The sequence below is a fragment of the Muscardinus avellanarius genome, assembly GCF_963383645.1.
Source record: "Muscardinus avellanarius genome assembly, chromosome: 3".
Classification (NCBI taxonomy): domain Eukaryota; kingdom Metazoa; phylum Chordata; class Mammalia; order Rodentia; family Gliridae; genus Muscardinus; species Muscardinus avellanarius.
In genome coordinates, this window is record NC_137788.1 from 21,492,806 (window position 1) to 21,513,002 (window position 20,197).

The 20,197-nt window shown below is 52.7% G+C and overlaps 2 protein-coding genes across 2 annotated transcripts in view; both read left to right on the forward strand.

Moving 5' to 3' along the window:
- ZDHHC18 (zDHHC palmitoyltransferase 18) overlaps positions 1 to 885 on the forward strand; it is a gene marked incomplete at both ends in the record, with an annotated part of 32,752 nt that extends 31,867 nt beyond the window's left edge. Inside the window, one exon of the mRNA XM_080692807.1 lies at positions 768 to 885. Coding sequence (XP_080548933.1) covers positions 768 to 885 — 118 coding nt within the window. The remainder of the gene's footprint in view (positions 1 to 767) is intronic.
- A 15,621-nt stretch (positions 886 to 16,506) lies between these two features.
- Positions 16,507 to 17,253, forward strand: SFN (stratifin; the record flags this gene model as incomplete). The annotated part of the gene is made up of 1 exon (XM_080692903.1): positions 16,507 to 17,253. The coding sequence occupies one exon, from the start codon at positions 16,507 to 16,509 to the stop codon at positions 17,251 to 17,253; it is 747 nt and encodes a 248-aa protein (XP_080549029.1).
- Positions 17,254 to 20,197: the final 2,944 nt, after the last annotated feature.

Consider the following 20,197-nt stretch of genomic DNA (forward strand, 5'->3'; position numbering starts at 1 on the left):
CAAGGAGTCCTGGACATCGACAGACTCCTCCTCACACACGGACACACTCGGCCCGCACCCCTCAAGGAGTCCTAGACATCGACAGACCCCTCCTCACACACGGACACACTCAGCCTGCCATCCCCTGCTGAATGCTTTCAGCATTTGTCATGAAAACTCCCGTAGCAGGTTGTCATTTTTAGTCACATGAGCTCATTGTAATCCACTTATTAAGGAATATTAAATATCACATGTAATCCTGTTCCCTGGGGATAACCACAGGAGTGGCCACGCTTGGGCCGCGCTGCCCTTCCAGTTGGCCCTGCGTGGCGTCCGCCCTCCCCTGGCAGAGGAGCGGGAGTTCCCTGTCTGTCCCAACACCAGGGGGCGCCAGAGCTGCAGCCTGGGACCTAAGTTACTATGGACACGGCCAGGAAGAGGTCTCCTGTGTCCCCAGCCCCTGGTCCATCCAGTATTCCTGTACCCTGCCCTGCCCGGTGGGGGACAGGAGGAATCTCGCCGTCCCCAGATGCCTGCGCCTCGCCTTTCCCCTCATCTACACCTGACTTTTCGGCAGGCAGACGGGGGGCCAGTTTGAATTAACAGTGAATAAGTCCTGTGGCCAGAAGGCCTTTCAGAGGGAGGGTCCCGAGCACCTGGAGAGAGAGCAGCCCCCTCGCACTGGGCCTTGGCCCGGCCAGGAGGTGACTGTGCCATGCAGCCCTAGGCCTGGAGCTTGGGACAGGGTGCAGCCCTCACACGTCTTTGTGTCCTTGTGTTTTGGAAAGCCTGATTGACCGGAGGGGATTTGTGCAGTCTGACACGGTGTTGCCCTCACCAGTGAGAAGCGACGGGCCGGCCCATGGAGCCAAGCCGGATACCAGCATGGTAGGAGGCCACCCCTGAACGCGGCTCCATACCTCCCTGCTGGCCTGTTCCCCGCGCTGCTCGCCTGCTGCCCTCCACACCTGCCGGGGCCTCCCCATTCCATCCCGGGGAGCAGAGCTGCCAAAGACTCATGTCTTCCATATTTATTTTCCACCCTGAGTGGCTTTCCCTGAACCATGGCTGCACCCTCTGCTCCCGAGGTTCCCACAGCTTGGGCTCTGCGTCCCCAACTGGTTGGTGGCAGCAGCGGCAGGAGAGCCAGAGCCTCTGGACCCCGAGGGGACCGAGCCCAGTCTGTTTGTGCCAGGCGAGCCCTGTGTGAGCCAGGTTGCGGGCTGAGCCGAGGCCGGACCCCCAGCCGCTGGCTCCGCACCGCAGGCGGGACACAGGAGGTGTCTGTGGGCTTCTTTGGATTCTCTTTGTGATGATCATGGTCCTATTTTCTGTTAGATTTTTTGGTGGGTTTTGGTATGACATTGACCAATAGGATAGAGCTGGGGTTCCAGTGGAAAGGGTGGGGTTGGGGCAGCCTGCGTCAGAGGAAGCCGACCCAGCCAGCACCCAGAACCTCAGCTCCTGCAGAGTCAGGCAGCGCAGCAGGAAAAGGGCCTGGCCCTTCCCCTGCCCAGGGCGGCTCTCTAAGGATCCCAGGCTGACCCTCTCTCTCTCCCAAGACAGGGTTGGGGATAGACGGGTTATGCTCATGCTGGCAATACTTGAAACGGGTTTATTATTGCTGGGTATTTTGCACAATTTTATAGACCTCTTTTCTACATACCCTTTTTTAAAATGAAAGTAGTCAGCCACGTTGCTATCTGTAGTGCCAGGGCAAGGGTTATCAGAAGGCCAGTTGGTTTTAATAAGTTTAGTAGAGGAGGCTTTCTGGCTGTGCGTGAGTGTGTGTGTGTGTGCTCTTACGTGACTGTGGCGGGCTCCCACCTCCCCTGGGTTGCCCTTTCCCCACACACAGCCTGGGGCTTAGGTCTGAGCCATGGAGACAGGGATCATGTGATTGGTCCTGAGGGACCCCTGTCCCCTTGGGGCTATGCCGCCTCCTCTTCTTCCTTCCTCAGTGGATTTCAGGTAGCCAGTGGCTGGGGACTCTCACCCCATCCCTTGCCACCCAGCCCCCAGGTTAGGCTTCCAGCTGAGACCTGTCCAGGCAGGCTGAGGCTGGGCGTGGTGGGTGGGGTGATGGCTTTGGGGAGTGGCCAGTCCATCCCGCAGGCCACACCCCCTCCAAGCTTGAGTGTGGGACCCAGTACCAGGAACTAGAGGACAAGATTTCTGCCAACTGGGGGCGTCCATCCAGGGAAAGTGTGGGCCAGAAGGCGGGCGGCGCTTAGCCGAAATCTGGACTAGAAGCTCCGAGGATTCCCCTCCTCCACGAAGCTCAGTGTCTTATCGTGATAGAGAATCGTCCCTCTGGCCCCTACTTGGCCCTTCCTTCAAGTGCACTGAAGCCCTTGGAAAGTGACATAGGAAGTCGCCAGGTCTTGCCCATCCTGGCTGCAGAAGCCCGTGGGTTACAAATCAAGCTGGAAAGTGGCTGTCACTGGCCATCCTGCTGTGGCCCTGGGACAGGGAGGAAGCTGGCTGGAGGGGCTTCCACCTGCCTTTTATTTAAGCCAGTATCCCTTGTTCCTGCTTGTAATAAAACTTTTGTTTTTAAGAGTTGGTTTGCTTTGGTTTGACTTCTGTTTGCTTTTCCTTTGCTGGGGCCCCAGCTCATAGCCCTCGTCCTTTCAGACCAGCTTGGATCTTCCCAGGGAGGCAGAGAGGCAGCAGCAGCCCAGCCATCTGCCCATACCACTCACCTGCTGGAGCTCCGTCTGCTGGAACCCAAGCAGAAGGGGCTGCGGCCAGCTAGGTGTGGTGGCGCACGCTTGTAATCCCAGCATTTGGGAGGCTGAGACAGGAGGATCATGGTTTGTGGACAGCCTCAGCTACTACTTAGGCCCTTTGCAACTCAGTGAGACCCTGTTTCAAAATAAAGAATAAAAAATAGGACTGGGGATGTAGCTCAAAGCTAGAATGCTCCTGGCTTCCATCCCCAGTACCACACACACACAAAAAAAAAAACCCAGAAGAAGAAGAAGGGGATGTGGCAAAGGCATCCTGACCCCCAGCAACTGCTCAGCCAAGAAAGTGTTTTGAGCCAGGCACAGTGGTGCGCGCCTTGTAATCCCAGTACTTGGGCAGCTGAAACAGGAGGGTTGCAGTTTTGAGGCCAGCCTTAGAAGCTTAGTGAGATCCTCAGTAATTTGGTGAGACTTTGTTTCAAGATGAAAAATAAAAAGTATGGGGTGTAGCTTGGAGGTAAAATACCCCTGGGTTCAAACCCCAGTTAAAAAAAAAATTTAATAAAAAGAAGTGTTTGAGACAGTAGATTTCACCTTGAGAGCTGGAGCCTTCATGGCCACCGCACCGCCTGGGCAGCAGGGCCCACCCGGACAGTTCATAACACCGGCCGCCTCTCTGGTATCTCCCCCAGGAGGACACCTGTCAGAATTTTGCCATCTCCTGCACAGCCTGAGGGGCGCTGACAGGCCTCTTTGCAGAGGGTCAGCTGGTAAGACGCCCTCACACACATCCCATCGCATGCCTCGCCACCCCCACGGCACCCCATCTGTCTGGTGTGTGGTGTGGCGTGTGTGCTGGCCGTGGCAGGTCCCCAGGGCTCCCCCCAGGCGGAAGAAGGCTCTGAGTCCTGCCTACGGCGGCTTCCCGCAGAGGCCGGCCTGCTGGGCCAGGACAGGGTGAGGCCAGGCCGTGGCGCCCGCTCTGAGCTGCCTGACCTGTTACGGCAGTGTCCTGGTGTGCAAGGGCCCTCTGTCACCAACGCTCCTGCGCCCTGGCTGTCCCACCGAGCTTTCTCTCACCTGCCCGTTTTCTTGCCTGCTGCCTGAGCCCTGGTCCTTCTCTGGGGGAGTGGCAGGCGCTGCGGCAGCCCTGTCCCCGCCATGGGGCCCTGTAGGCCGCCTCTCCTCTCCCATCCCGCTAACCCTCTCTCTTCTTCTTTGCTGTCCCACCGGGATCTCCAGTATGTGCAGGGGCTTAAGGACCTCCTGAGGACCGCCGCTCTCTGCCTCTCCAGGAGTGGCCTGGGGGGAGCCAGGCACCCGGCGCCTCCGCCCGCCTAACCTGCGGCCCATCTGCCACCATCTGTGCCTCCAGGCTCTGACCCCAGCCTGCCCCACGTGTGTGTTCTCTAGGGCCCCCACAGGGGACAGGGGCTGGCCTCTTTGCCCCCACCCCCACTCCACGCCGGCCAGAGTGTAGAAAGCCATAACGCAGCCGTCAGCGCCATACGGTAATACTATGCTGAAACTCTCCCTCCCCTCCTGCCCCTACTCCCCCTTCCCCAGATGTGAGGTGCCCAGACTCTTCAGGAATCTTGCCTTACAGCCTGCACCCTCCCCCAGATCAGGCCTAGCCATGGTCAAGCCGAGCAGGTTTCTTTGGGAGCCGTCTGGGGTGTTGATGACGCTGCTGAACAAGTTTGGTGACTGTTCTGAGCACAACTGGATCGACACTGTTCCCACGCCCCCCCATAGGCAGGATTCGCGGAGGGCGCCCGCATCCTTTGCCCCAGGCCGAGGACGCAGCTGGCTCTGCACGCAAGGCACCACGTCCTCAGAGGCCCTAAAGGAAACCAGGCCTGCCCTGGGAAAGGGCTGAGCCCAGGCCTGGGGGCTGCTTGTCTGCTGTCCAGTCCCTTTTATAACCAAAATAAAGATTCCCCTCTTCTTGCCATACCTTTGACTTTTCTTTGGGGTCTGTGGTGGGGCCCACAGTGGATGTGCAGGGCCTGGCTTACTCTCTCTTCTAAGTTTGTTCCAAAGACTTAATGAAGCTGAATGTGCTGGCGCACGTCTATGGTCCCAGAACTTGGGAAGCTGAGACGGGGACTGATTGCAGGTTCAAGGCCAGCCTCAGCAACTTAGCAAGACTCTGTTTTGTGTGTATATGTGTGTGATGCTGTCAATTGAATTCAAGTGCATTCTACCTCTGAGATACAACCCCACCCATTTATTTATTTATTTATTTATTTATTTATTATGGTACTGAGGATGGAACCCAGGGGCATTCTACCTCCAGGCTACAACCCCAGCCCTATTTTATTAGTATTATTTGTTTGTTTGTTTGTTTGTTTGTTTTGGTGGTATTGGGGATGAAACGCAGGGGCATTGTATCTCTGAGCTACACCCTCAGACCTATTTTTTATTCTTTATTTTGAAACAGAGTCTCACTAAGTTGCGGAGGGTCTCATCAAGTTGCTGAGTCTGACCTCAAACTTAAAATCCTCCTGTCTCAGCCTCCCAAGTACTCAATTACAGTCATGCACCACCATGCCCAACTTTACCCCCACCCTTTTTAATTTTTTAATACTTTTAATTTTCTTGTTGTACTGGAGGTGGAACCCAGGGGCTTTTCTACCTCTGGGATATAGTACCAGACCTATTTTATACTTTATTTGGAAACAGGGTCTCACTAAGTTGCTGAGAGCCTCACTAAGTAGCTGAGGTTGGCTTTGAACCTGTGCGATCCTCCTGTGTCAGCCTCCCAAGGGCTGGAATTACAAGCGTGTGCCACCACACCTGGCTTAATTTTTGTTTTGAAACAGGGTTTCATTAGGTTGCTGATACTTTTTTTATTTTTTGTGGGTCTGGGGATGGGTCCAGGGCATTCACCCGAGCTATACCCTCTGCCCTATCTTTTATCATTTATTTATTTATTGGTGGTACTGGGGTTCCTGGAAACCCTTCTACCTCCGGGCTACACTCCCAGACACCTATTTTTTTTTAATAGTTTTATTTGGAAACAGAGTCCCTTAAGCCAGCGAGGCTGGCTTCGAACCTGCGTGATCCTCCTGTCTCCGCCTCCCAGGGGCGGGAATTACAAGCCTGAGCCACCACGCCTGGCTTATCCTTTATTTTGAAACAGGGTCTCACAAAGTTATGGAGGGCCTCACTAAGAACGCTGGGATTACAAGCATGCGCCACCACGCCTGGCTTTACTGATACTTTTGATAAATTGCTGAGGCTGGTTTCAAACCTTCCATCCAATCCTCCTATCTCACCCTCCCAAGTACAGGGATTACAACTGTGGGCTGCCACACTCAGCCTTGATACTCCATTTGAAAATAAAAAATACAAGTCAAGAATGGTGGCACACACCTGTAATCCCAGTACTTGGGAGGCTGACACAGGAGGATCACAGGTTCATGGCCAGCCTCAGTAATTTAGGCCCTTTGCAACTTAGTGAGACCTTATTTCAAAATAAAGAATAAAAATAGGGCTAGGAGTATAGATCAGAGGTAGAATGCCCTGGGTTCAATCCCCAGTATCAGGAAAAAAAAAAAAAAATCAAGCTGGGGTATAACTTGGAAGTAGAATGCCTCTGGGGTATAGCTCAGAGGTGGAATGCCCCTGGGTTCACACCCAGTGAAAGGAAGGAAGGAAGGAGACACAGGAAGGACAGAGGTGAAGCAGCCAGCAGCCTCTGCTCTGCCCCCAGAAGTCCTCATTGCAGTCCAGAGGCCCTCGGGCCTCAGCTGGCCTCTGAGCTCTGGAGGCCCAGCCCCGCTGAGCAGGAGGCATTGTTCATACCAGTGGGGCTCTCACACCCCTGAGCTGAGCCCAGCCCAGCCCAGCCCAGCTGCCACCCCCCAGGAAAACACAAAGGGCCACACTGTATAGGCCCTGAAGCCTCAAATTCTTTTTTATTTATTTATTTTTTGCACTAGGGATTGAAGCCAGGGCATTCTACTTCTAGGCAACATCTTAAGACCCTTAATCTATAGATATATATTTTTTCTTTATCTTTTTTTTTTTTTGCAGTACTAGGGATTGGAACCCAGGGACACTCTACCTCTGAGCTGCACCCCCAGCCTTATTTTTTTTATTATTATTTATTTTGAAACAGGGTCTCACTAAGTAGCTAAGGCTGTCCTTGAACCATGATCCTTCTGTCTCAGCCTCCCAATGCTGGAACTACAAGTGTGCGCCACCAAGCCTGACTCCCTAATTTTTTTTGTGTGTGGGGGTTTAGGGATGGAACACAGGGGCATTTGACCTCTGAGCTACACCCTCTACCCTATTTTTTATTCTTTATGTTTGAAACAGGATCTCACTAAGTTGTGGAGGGCCTCACTAAGTAGCTGAGGCTGTCTGCGAATCGCGATCCTCCAGTCTCAGCCTCCCGAATGCTAGGATTACAAGCATGTGCCACTATCCTTGGCTCCTAATTTTTATTTTGAAACAGGGTCTCACTAAGTTGAGGAGGGCATCACTAAGTAGCTGAGGCTGTCCACTAACCACGATATTCCTGTCTCAGCCTCTCGAATGCTGGGATTACAGGCGTGTGCCACCACGCCTGGCTTTCGGCCCCAAATTATTATTTTTTTTTTTGAAGATTTAAAGAAGTTTATTAAAAAGATAGAAATACAGAAAATAGTTACAGCCCCATGCCAAAATGGCATGGGGGGGAGGGTGGCCTGGGCCGACTCACCACCCCCTCGGCCCCAAATTCTGTTCATTTGCATATCCCAGGAGTAAGTACAAGCAGCTCAGGAGGATGGGGTCAGAGGAGCCTGCACCTGGCAGGGGCTTCCAGATGAGGTGGATCAGCCTGTTTATCCTGGGGAAACCAAAGCCCAGGGGCAGGAAAGGACCTGCCCAGGGCCTCAAAGTAGAGGTGGAGTGCTGGCCAAACACCCTGACCTCATTCCTTCTCTTCCCATAAATTCCACACTATCTCCTTAGCCAGGCTGGAGATGTGGGATACTCTGAATAGCAGTGTCTTGAGGAGAAGGAGACTCAGAACAGCTGAATCACCTAAAAGTAATCTAGCAGCTGGGTATGGAGGTGCACACTAGGAATCTCAGGACTTGGGAGGCTGAGAGGGGAGGATCACAGGTTTACAGCCAGCCTCAGCTCCCTAGTGAGGCCTTCTGTAACTTAGTGAGATCTTGCTTCAAGTTAAGAAATTAAATAGAACTGCAGGTGTAGCTTGGAGGTAGAATGCCCCTGGATCTGATTCCCAGTAACACATATCGCGCGCACACACGCACACACACAGTAATGTCGTATCTACATAACTGGACTCTTTTTTTTTTTTTTTTTTGGGTGGTACTGGGGGTGGAACCCAGAGGCTTTCTACCTCCGGGCTATACTCCCAGACCCATTTTATATTTTATTTGGAAACAGGGTCTCACTAAGTTGCTGAGAGCCTTACTAAGTAGCTGAGGCTGGCTTCGAACCTGCGCGATCCTCCTGCCTCCACCCACCAAGCGCTGGGATTACAAGCGTGCGCCATCACGCCCGGCTCATGGGCTCTTTTTTTTTTTTTTGGTGGTGCTGAGCATTGAACCCAGGGGCATTCTACCTCCAAGTTATACCTCCAGTCCAATTTTTTATTCTTTATTTTTAAACAGTCTAAGTTGCGCAGGGCCTCACTAAGTAGCTGAGGCTGGCCAAGAACCCGATCCTCCTATCTCAGCTTCCCATGTACTGGGATTACAAGCTTGTGCCACCACGCCCGGCTTTCATAACTGGACTCTTATTCCCAACTAATCAGAAGGAGGTGGTGCTAGAGCCTCCTCTGATCACCTGTTTCATTTGATTATTACAAAGACTGAGAAAATCACTAGGAAGTTCTTTCTAACCAGCGTCCCTCCTGCTACAACCAGAGAGCCCAGTCGCTGTTCTCACTGGTGGTAGATAGCAGCTGGGTGCAGGGCCTTTGAGGCCTGTACTACCAGCCAGGGAGGGGCTGTGGGTGAGGGCCCAGCGGCCAGGAGCCTGCCGTAGATGAAGGCAGGCAGGGAGAGGGAGCCCCTGTGGGCTGTGGCCCCAGCTCCCGTCCTGTGACTCAGGCTGTGATGTGGAGCTCTGTGCCCCGCCAGGGCCTGCTGCCTCCTGCCTGCCTGGTTCCTGGACTTGGAATGGAGGCCTGAAGGCAAAAGGGAGGGAACTGAGACAGGAACTGAGTCAGGAGCAACAGGCCAGAGCGGGCAGGAGGTGTCAGGCAGCCTGGCTTCCACAGAGGAGTGGGGGGCTCACTCTCCTTCACTTGGGTGAGCCACCCCGGGGACGCTCCAAGGCCCGGCCTGCCAGGCTCCTCCCCGGGCGCCGGGGGAAGCTGGAACTGGATGAGTAGTGCAGAGAAGGATCCTTAGCCAAAGGCCTCGGAGACAGAACTGTCCAGGTGGAGGGAGGAGTCAGGGCCCGGGCCGGGCGCATCTGATCTTTCATCTGTCTGGAGACAGCGGGGCAGGCTCTAGTGTTCAGATAAAGTCTGATTTTTTTTTTTTTTTTTTTTTTCGGTACTGGGGATTGAACCCAGGGGCATACTACCTCCAAGCTACACCTCCAGCCCGTTTTCATTCCTCTTTTTTTTTTTTTGGTGGTACTGGGGGTGGGACCCAGGGGCTTTTCTACCTCCTGGCTATACTCCCAGACCTATTTTTATACTTTATTTGTAAACAGGGTCTCACTAAGTTTCTGAGAGCCTCACTAAGTAGCTGAAGTTGGCTTCAAACCTGTGCGATCCTCTTGTCTCAGCCTCCCAAGCACTGGGATTACATGTGTGCGTACCACGCCATTTATTCCTTTTTTTTTTTTTTTTTTTTGGTGGTACTGGGGTTCCTGGAAACCCTTCTACCTCCGGGCTATACTCCCAGACCTATTTTTATACTTTTTAAAATTTGGAAACAGGGTCTCTTAAGCCAGCGAGGCTGTCTTCGAACCAGCATGATCCTCCTGTCTCGGCCTCCCAAGCGTGGGGATTACAAGTGTGCGCCACCACGCCCAGCTGACTTATTCCTTACTTTGAAACAGGGTCTCACTGAGTTGCAAAGGCCTCTCACTAAGTAGTTGAGGCTGGCCGAGAACCTGGATCCTCCGGTCTCAGCCTCCCAAATGCTGGGATTACAAGCGTGCGCCACCACGCCTGGTTAAAGTCTGTTTTTTGGTACTTCCTCATTTCATAGAACCCAGCTCTCTGTCAGTGCTTTATGCATATATACTTACAGTCATAGAGTTGGTTGGATATTTTCACACAGTAATAGTTACCATCCACTCAAGGTGTTTTCCATTAACTAATTTAAACCGTCTTACCATCATTTTATACCTACAGGAACTGAAATTCAACCAAGTAAACCCAGGTGTGGTGACACATGCTTATAATCCCAGCATTCGGGAGGCTGGGACAGGAAGATCACAGTTCGTGGACAGCCTCAGCTACTTAGTGAGGCCTTTTGGAATTCAGTGAGACCCTGTTTCAAAATAAAGAATAAAAAATAGGGGTGGGGGTGTAGCTCAGAGGTAGAATGCCCCTGGGTTTCATCCTCAGTACTGAAAAAAAAAAAAAAGTTGCCATTTGGCCAGGCATCGTGGTACATGTTTATAATCCCAGCCTTCAGGAGGCTCAAAACAGGAGGATCGCAGTTCACAGACAGCCTTTGCTACTTAGTGAGGCCCTTAGCTACTTAGTGAGGCCCTGTTTCAAAATAAAGATTAAAAAATAGGGCTGGTGCCGGGCGTGGTGGGGTATCCCCCCGCTTGGGAGGCTGAGACAGGAGGATTGTACAGGTTTGAAGCCAGCCGTAGCTGGCTTAAGAGACCCTGTTTCCAAATAAAAAATATATTTAAAAAAATAGGTTTGGGAGTGTAGCCCAGAGGTAGAAGGCCCCTGGATTCCATCCCCAGTACTACAAAAAAAAATAAATAAATAAAAATAAAGAAAGAATAAAAATAGGACTGGGGGTAGAGCTCAAAGGTAAAATAGCCCTGGGTTCCATCCCTAATACCGCAAAAAGAAAAAAAGAATAAAAAATAGGGCTGGGTAGATAGTCTTGGAGTCTCTACCTAAAGGCACCCCTATAATAAGCTGACTCCTTTCCTTCCTTCCTTCCCGCTGGAAATTGAACCCAGGGGCAAGCTACATCCCCAGCACTATTTTATTTTATTTTTATTTGGGAATAGGGTCTAAGTTGCTGAGGGCTTCACTAAATTGCTGAGGCCGTCCTTGAACCTGTAATCCTCCTGTTTCGGCCTCCCAAATACTGAGATTATGGTGTGTGCCACCACTCCTGGCCAAAGTGATATTTTAGTGTGGTTCCTTTCTCTTATTTTGTTTCAGTACTCCAATTTGAGCCAAGCCTTCAGGATGTGAGGCCTAAAATCCTTTCTATTTCCTTAAAAATCCCTATTATCAGCCCACACGCATCCCTACTTCTCTTTGTGGAACGGAGGCAGGGCTCGGCATTAGCCCTGAGTGGGTCTGGCCTCTAGGAGGGCGAGGTGGGTACCCAGAGAGAGGCGGGGCCCTGAGCCCCTCTGAGCTCTTGCTAGCGTGGGGTAGACACACGGAAAGCCACCTTCACAGGCTCACTGACAACACTCTCAAGTGAAATTTGATGAAACTTGAAGATGGGAAAAGGACAAGAAGGTGCCAACAGAGAGCTCTCCACCATAAAGATCTCTGGTAGGGCTTTTTTTTTTTTTTTTTGGTACTGAGGATGGAACCCTGGGGTATTCTACCTCTAAGCTACACCCTGATGGAACCCAGGGGTATTCTAACTCCAAGCTACACCCCAGCCTATTTTTCTTTTTTTTTTTTTTTTGTGGGTCTGAGAATGGAACCCAGGGGCATTTTACCTCCGAGCTACACCCCCTGCCCTGTTTTTTATTCTTTATTTTGAAACAGGGTCTCACTAAGTTGTGGAGGGCCTCACTAAGTAGCTGAGGCTGTCTGTGAACCACGATCCTCCAGTCTCAGCCTCCTGAATGCTGGGATTACAAGCGTGTGCCACCACACCTGGGTCCATCCTTATTTTTTATTCTTTATTTTGAAACAGGGTCTCACTGAGTTGCTAAGGGCCTCACTAAGTATCTGAGGATGTCCACAACCACCATCCGCTGGTCTTAGCCTCCTGAATGCTGGAATTACAAGCATGTACCACCGCGCCTGACAATAGGGCCTCTTTCTTATTTATTTTTTATTTTTTTGTGGTACTAGGATGGAACTGAGGGGCATTCCACCTTCGAGCAACACCCCCAGCCCTATTTATTATTATTATTTTTTTGGTGGTACTGGGGGTGGAACCCAGAGGCTTTCTACCTCCGGGCTATACTCCCAGACCTATTTTCTATTTTATTTGGAAACAGGGCCTCACTAAGTTGCTAAGAGCCTCACTAAGTAGCTGAGGCTGGCTTTGAACCTGTGCGATCCTCCTGTCTCAGCCTCCAAAGCGCGGGGATTACAAGCGTGCGCCACCACGCCCAGCTCCCAGCCTTATTTTTTATTCTTTATTTTGAAACAGGGTCTCACTGAGTTGCAAAGGGCCTCACTAAGTAGCTGAGGCTGGCTTCAAACCTGTGCAGTCCTCCTGTCTCCATCTCCCAAATGCTGGGATTACAAGCATGAGCCACCACACCTGGCTTGGGACCTTTTTTATTTATTTTATTTATTTATTTATTTATTTATTTATTTATTTATTTATTTATTTATTTATTTGGTGGTACTGAGGTTCCTGGAAGCCCTTCTACCTCCGGGCTACACTCCCAGACCTCTTTTTACATTTTATATTTGGAAACAGGGTCTCCTAAGCCAGCGCGCGCGGCTGGCTTCGAACCTGCGCGATCCTCCTGTCTCTGCCTCCCAAGCGCGGGGATTACAAGCGTGCGCCACCACGCCCGGCTTGGGGCCTTTTTTAAAAAATAAATATTTTAAGCCGGGCATAGTGGCACACACTTATAATCCCAGCATTTGGGATGACAAGGACCTAAGGATCACAGTATGTGAACAGCCTCACCTACTTAGTAAGTTCTTCTGCAACTCAGTGAGACCCTGTTTCAAAAATAAGAAGAGCCGGGCGTGGTGGCGCACACTTGTAATCCCCGCGCTTGGGATGCGAAGACAGGAGGATCTCGCAGGTTCAAAGCCAGCCGCGCTGTCTTAAGAGACCCTGTTTCCAAATTTTAAAAAGTATAAAAATAGGTCTGGGAGTGTATCCCGGAGGTAGAAGGGTTTCCAGGAACCACAGTACCACCAAAATAAGAAAAGAAAAAGAAGCAAGCCGGAAGCCAGGCATGGTGGCACACACTTGTAATCCCAGCATCTGGGAGGCTGTGACCAGAAGATTGCGGTTCACACATAGCCTCAGCTACTTAGCGAGGTCCTCTGCAACTTAGTGAGACCCTGTTTCAAAATAAAAATTAAATAGGGCAGGGGCGTGGTGGTGCTGTCTGTAATCCCTGTGCTTGGGAGGCTGAGACAGGAGGATCGCACAGGTTCGAAGCCAGCCTCAGCTATTTAGTGAGGCTGTTGGCAATTTAGTGAGACCCTGTTTCCAAATTAAATATAAAATAGGTCTTGGAGTATAGCTCAGAGGTAGAAAGCCCCTGGGTTCCACCACCAATACCACCAAAAAAAAAAAAAAAAAAATAGGGCAGGGTGTAGCTTGGAGGTTGAATGCCCCTGGGTGGTTTCATCCCCAGACCTGCAAAATAAAATAAAATAAATAAATAATAAATAAATAAATAAAATAAAGAGAGCCAGGTTTAGTGGCACATGTTTGTAATCCCAGTATTTGGGAGGCAGACACAGGAGAATCCGGGTTCACTGACAGCCTCAGCTACTTAGTGAGACCCTGTTTCAAAATAAAGAATAAAATATAGGGCTTGGGGTATAGCTCAGAGGTAGAATGTCTCTGGGTTCCACCCCAGTACCGCAAAAAATAAAAAAATAAAATTAAAATTAAAAAGAGCTGGGTGTGGTGGTGCATGCTTATAATCCCAGCATTTGGGAGGCTGAGACAGGAGGATCGTGGTTCAAGGACAGCCTCAGCTACTTTGCGACTCAGTGAGATTGGTTTCAAAATGAATAAAAAAATAGGGCAAGGGGTGTAGTTCAGAGGTAGAATGCCGCTGGGTTCCATCATCCCCAGTACCGCAAAAAAAGAAAGAAGAAGAAGGAGAAGAAGAAAGAAGAAAGCCGGGCGTGGTGGCGTACACTTGTGATCCTAGCATTCAGTAGGCTGAGACCAGAGAATCACGGTTTGCGGACAGCCTCAGCTAGTTAGTGAGGCTCTCAGCAACTTAGTGAGACCCTGTTTCCAAATAAAGAATAAAAAATAGGGCAGGGGATGTAGCTCGGAGGTTGAATGCCCCTGGGTTTCATCCCCAGACCCGCAACAAAATGAATAAATAAATAAAATAAAATGTTTTCACTGGTGCATCACAGTGTCACATGATCATGACGTGGCTCACAGGCACAGCGCTTGGAGCCCCCAGTCGACTGGCATTCACACGTACACTAGTGGCACATAAAGCTGACGGTAGTGAGTCCTTCATCCGTCCTCACTACCCCCTCCCTTCCCCTGGACCTTCTCCCCGGCTCCACTGAGGCTTCTCCGTTATCTGTAGTCCCTCTGGGATTCCAGTTATGCTCTAGCTTCCACATATGGGAGGAAACATATGACCCTTCACTTGCTGTGACTGTCTCCTCTCACTTAACGATCTCAGTGTTCTCTAGGTCCTTCCGTTTTCCAGCAAATGACATAATTTTGTTCTTTATTGCTGAGTAGAATTCCACTGTGTGGATTTTCCATAATTTTGTAATCTATTCATCTGTTGATGGACACCTCGGCTGGTTCCATAATTTTGCTATTCGAACAGGATTTATTATTATTATTTATTATTAGAACTAGGAATTGAATCCAGGGATATTGTACCTCTGATTTATATCCCTAGCTCTACTTTAATTTATTATTTTTTGTTGTCCTGGCTTTTGTTTTTTTTTTTTTTTGAAACAGATCTCACTAAGTTGCTCAGAGCCTCACTCAGTTGCTGTGGCTGGTTTTGAACCGCGATCCTCCTGTATCAGCCTCCCAAGTACTAGGATTACAGGCCTGTACCTCCACACCCAGCTTCTAAAAGGGTTTAGAAGGGGGGCGGGGCTTGCCAAAAGAAGAGTCAGGGAAACTTGTGGAAGACAGGCTGGGGAGCCATCACTCAGCTGGAACTGCTGCCCATAAAACAAAATGGTATGTGTCACTGCCACCTCCTTCTCTTCAGCCCTGTCTCTTCCCAGGTTGCTGGCGTCCCCCCTGGGGGACCAAACTGGACTGAGCACCCGGGTGGCCCGTTTCCCAGCCTCTGAGAGAAGGCAGTCTGAGTCAGGCAGGAAAGTGGGGCAGCCAAGGAGCGGGGCCCCCACCCGCCATGAGCCCCACTGCTACATCACGGCAGGTGGCTTGGAAGGGCAGGTGACGTGGCCAGGAGAAGCAGAGGGTAAGTCCTCAGACAAGTGGCAACAGGCCACAGACATGAAAGGGAAAATTGTGCTGTGATGGGGAAGGTGTGCAACAGGCCTCCTGGGTGACTAATTACAAAGGCTGGGCGGGAGCGTCAGGGGCCACTTGTTAAACACCTGGTTAAGTGGCCTCCTGAGAGCTGCCACCATGCACCCTGGGAGCATGGAGGGGACCTTGAGGGGCTGAGGACCAGCGGCTGGGGCTGTCTCCGGTAGCCTCAGGAAGGAGGCTGGGCCTCACTTCCAGGGAGAGGCTCAGGTCAATGCCTCCATGAGAGAAAAACCAGAGGAAGTAGGGCGCAGAAGGATGCGTTTTGGGTGGCAGACAGCCCTGTGAACCTGAACAAAGCTCACCCTCCCTGAGAATTAGCGTCCCGCCTCTATAGCCCTGCAGACCACACAGTCACGGGGTCTGAACTAGGTCATAGAGTTAGGCATGGTATAATCCAAGTACCTAGGAGGCTGAGACCGGCCTCAGCAATTTAGCCAGACCCTCAGCAACTTAGTAAGATCCTGTTTCAAAATTAAAAAAAAAAAAAAAAGCTGGGCATGGTGGATCATGCTTGTAATCCCAGTACTTGGGAGGCTGAGACAGGAGCATCGCAGGTTCACAGACAGCCTTGGCACTGAGACCCTGTTGCAAAATAAAGAATAAAAAATAGGTTTGGGCATGGTGGTGCACACTTGTAATCCCAGCATTTAGGAGGCTGAGATAGGACCAGGGGTGTAACTCAGGTGTAGAATGGCCCTGACTTCAATTCCCAGTAACACACACACACACACACACACACACTGAGATCATGGGTGTGGAAGTGCCTGGGTAACTAACTGTACAACCCTACTGAAACATGAATTATCTCACCTGAACCAAAGGAGAAAAGTAGGACTGGGCAGAATCCGGATTAGGAGCCCCATCCTCCTGCACATGGCTGCTGGGCTCTGCCTGTCCTTCTGCCTGGAGGGACACTCGAGGGGGATCTGATATGGGGATCCCTGGACACCCCTGCAATGCAGCCCTGAACAGCAGGAGGCAGCCTGGACGGAAAGGTGCCTGTGCAGTTGGGGCCCACACCTCGATTTCTCCTGCTGACTGTCCCGATGACTCACCCCTTTTACCTTTAAGGAAGAGCCGGAAAGGGTGTGGGGAGAAGAGAAGGAGGCAGGTCCTGGGCCTCAGTCCCGCCCCTGCTCCTCCCCAGCCTACTCCAGGCCAGGCCACCCAGCCAAAAGGCAGACGGAGAGCAGGAGAGGCCCAGAGTCCAGCACTGGTCCGAGGCAGCCAGTTAGCCCGCCGCTCGTCTGTCTGTCCCCAGAGCCATGGAGAGAGCCAGTCTGATCCAGAAGGCCAAGTTGGCAGAACAGGCCGAACGCTATGAGGACATGGCAGCCTTCATGAAGGGCGCCGTGGAAAAGGGTGAGGAGCTCTCCTGTGAAGAGCGGAACCTGCTCTCGGTGGCCTACAAGAACGTGGTGGGCGGCCAGAGGGCGGCTTGGAGGGTCCTGTCTTCCATCGAGCAGAAGAGCAACGAGGAGGGCTCGGAAGAGAAGGGCCCTGAGGTGCGAGAGTACCGGGAGAAGGTGGAAACTGAGCTCCGGGGCGTGTGCGACACCGTGCTGGGCCTGCTGGACTCCCACCTGATCAAGGAGGCCGGGGAGGCTGAGAGCCGGGTCTTCTACCTGAAGATGAAGGGTGACTACTACCGCTACCTGGCCGAGGTGGCCACCGGGGACGACAAGAAGCGCATCATCGATTCTGCCCGGTCAGCCTACCAGGAGGCCATGGACATCAGCAAGAAGGAGATGCCGCCCACCAACCCCATCCGCCTGGGCCTGGCCCTGAACTTTTCTGTCTTCCACTACGAAATTGCCAACAGCCCCGAGGAAGCCATCTCGCTGGCCAAGACCACTTTCGACGAGGCCATGGCTGACCTGCACACCCTCAGCGAGGACTCCTACAAAGACAGCACCCTCATCATGCAGCTGCTGCGAGACAACCTGACGCTGTGGACAGCCGACAACACCGGAGAAGAAGGCGGCGAGGCCCCCGAGGAGCCCCAGAGCTGAGCCTGCCTGCGCCACCTGCCCGGCCCTGCCCGCTGCTGTCCCCAGCCCTCCAGAGGACTAGGGTGGGAGGCCCCGCCTTCCCAGGCCCTTCCTGAACGCCCTGCCCCAGCGCCCAGCGGCTCTTTGGACAGCCGCAGAGCTGAGGCTTCTGTGGGCCAGTGTCAGGTGCTCTTAACCACTGGTCACCCCGCCCACCCTGCTTGCAGCGCCCTTTCCTCCAGACCCCACTCACTGGGCTACTTCCTCCCAGCCTGTGCCTCCCTCCTGCCCCTTAGGAATTGAGGAGTGTCCCACCCTGTGGCTAAGAATCCGTGTGGCAGAAGTTGGAAGTGTGTGTGTGTGTGTGTGTGTGTGTGCGCGCGCGCGCGTGTGTGTTCAAAAGGGAAATGAGAGGGAAAGTATGTCTGCTGGGTGTGACCTTTCAATAAAGTTCCCCTGTGACACTCCTCCTGTCTTTTCCAATTATTGGCCATGGGCTGGGAGCGGGACTGACTCTGGACTTGAGAGCCAGGGCCTGACCTCCTCAGGGCTGGCTTAGTGACCCGCAGGTGACTTTGGGAGCAGATGACTCAGGTGAAAGCCTGGGGTTCGGCTCTCCTTCTGGGGTGCCCTGTCCCTGGAGGGTCAGGTGAGCAGAAAGGCGGCGCGGCTCTGCGGAGGGGCAGGGAGTGGATGCCAAGGGCGGGAGGCTGAAAAGCTCAGATCTGGGGCTGAGGGGAGCAGGAAAGCAGGGTCGACGGGATAGAGGCCACCGAGGTGCCCCCACCGCACTGTCGGAGCGCGGTAAGGACGGGGACACGCGGTGAGCGGCGCCGAGCAGCCTGGACGTGGAGGGAGAACAGTCCTATTAAATTTCAGCTCCGCGCGGAGGGATGCGCGCTGAGAGCCCGGTCTGCCGCGGCTGTTCGAAGCCCAGGTCTAAGAGGGGGACGCCCCCCAGAGTTCGGACTCGAGAACAAAAGGAAACAGGCAGGCGGGAAGCGGGCGCGAGCTGGGAGGGAAGGCCCGCGAGGGCGGGGTGGACCAGCCCAGCCTCCGCACTCGGCAGGCGGCAACACGCCGGGTCCGCGCTCGCGGCAGGGCTGGGGCGGGGCCTGGGTGCCAGCCGTCCAATCACGGGCAGGAGCTGCCTGGGGCCCCGCCCTCGGGCCCGCCTATCCAATGGGGAGTGAGCGGCCGAGCGCGCGCCGCGAGGGTTCGGCGGGCCGGAGGGCAGAAGCCGCGACTCGCTCGCGGAGTGACGGGGCCGTCCGGCCGCCCGCCGAGCGCCGAGGGCGGCGCCTTCCCGGTTTCACTCAGGCAAGTCGCCACCCGCCCGGCCCGGAGCTCGGCTGGCGCGGAGCGGCGGGACCGGGCGGGCCGGGCCCACAGAGCAGCCCGCCCTCTGAGTCACCGCTCACCTGGCGGCGGCCCTCACTGGCTCTGCACCTGAACCACCCATTCGGCCCCTGGGCCTCGGTTTCCCGCCCGTATCTCGAGAAGCTTGAACTAAAGGCGTTGCAACCAATAGGGGTGAACATTTTGGGTTCTGGAGTGAAACTTGCCGTAGGGTCTTCACTTGCGAAGGTTGGGGGTGGTGACAAAACACCTTCAGCCGGGCGTGGTGGTTTATGCTGGTAATCCCAGCGCTTGGGAGGCTGAGACCGGAGCATCGCGGTTCACCGGCAGCCTCGGCTACTTAGTAAAGCCCTCTGCAACTCAGTGAGACCCTGTTTCAAAATAAAGAATAAAAAAATAGGGTAGGGGTCGTAGCTCGGAGGTCCAATGCCCCCGGGTTCCATCCCCAGACCCGCAAATACAGAATAAAAAAAATAGGGCTGGGGGTGTAGCCCAGAGGTAGAATGCCCACTGGGATCTATCCCCAGTAACCACACACACGCGGGCGCGCGCGCGCGCGCGCACACACACACACACACACACACACACACATACACAATCTTCAGCAGGACTTGGCAGTGCACACTTGTAATCCTAATACTTGAGAGGCAGAGACAGGAGAATCGCTTCACAGGTTCAGAGACAGCTTTGCCAACCTAGGGAAGCCCTCTGCAATTTAGACCCTATTTCAAAATGAAAACATAAAACAGACGTGGTGGTGCACGCTTGTAATCCTAGTAATTGGGAAGCTGAGACAGGAGGATCATAGGTTGGAGGACAGCCACAGCAAGTGCTGAAACTCTCATCGACCTAGTGAAATCCTGTTTCAAAATAAAATTAGCCGGAGCCGGGCGTGGTGGCACACGCTGAGGAACGCAGTTCGCGGACAGCCTCAGCTACTTAGTGAGGCCCTCTGCAACTGAGACCCTGTTTCAAAAGAATAAAAATTGGGCAGAGGGTGTGGCTCAGAGGTCAAATGCCTCTTGGTTCCATCTCCAGACCCGCCCCCCCCCAAAAAAAATCAAATTAGCCTGGCATGGTGGTGCACGCTTTGTAATCTTAGCGTTCAGGAGGCTGAGACAGGAAGATCGCAGTTTGGGACCAGCCTCAGCTACTTAGTGAGACCCTCCGCAACTTAGTGAGACCCTGTTTCAAAATGAATAAAAAATACGGCAGGGGGTAGGAAGCTTGGATGTAGAATGCCCTGGGTTCCATCCCCAGTACTGAAAAGAAATTTTTTTACATAGGGCTGGGATATAGCTCAGAATTAGAATACTACTGGTTTCAATCCCCATTAATACACACACACACACACACACACACACACACACACACACACACACAATCGCTAGAGGTAGAATGCCTCTGGGTTCAACCCCCAGTAGCACCAAAACAAAACAAACAAAAAAATCAGTAAACTTCCTTTTGGCTTGGTCTTGGTGGCACACTCTTTGTAATCCCAGCATATGGGAGGCTGAAACAGGAGGATCATGGTTCGCGGTCAGCCTCAGCTACTTAGTGAGGCCCTGTTCAATTCAGTGAGACTCTGTTTTAAAACAAAGAATAA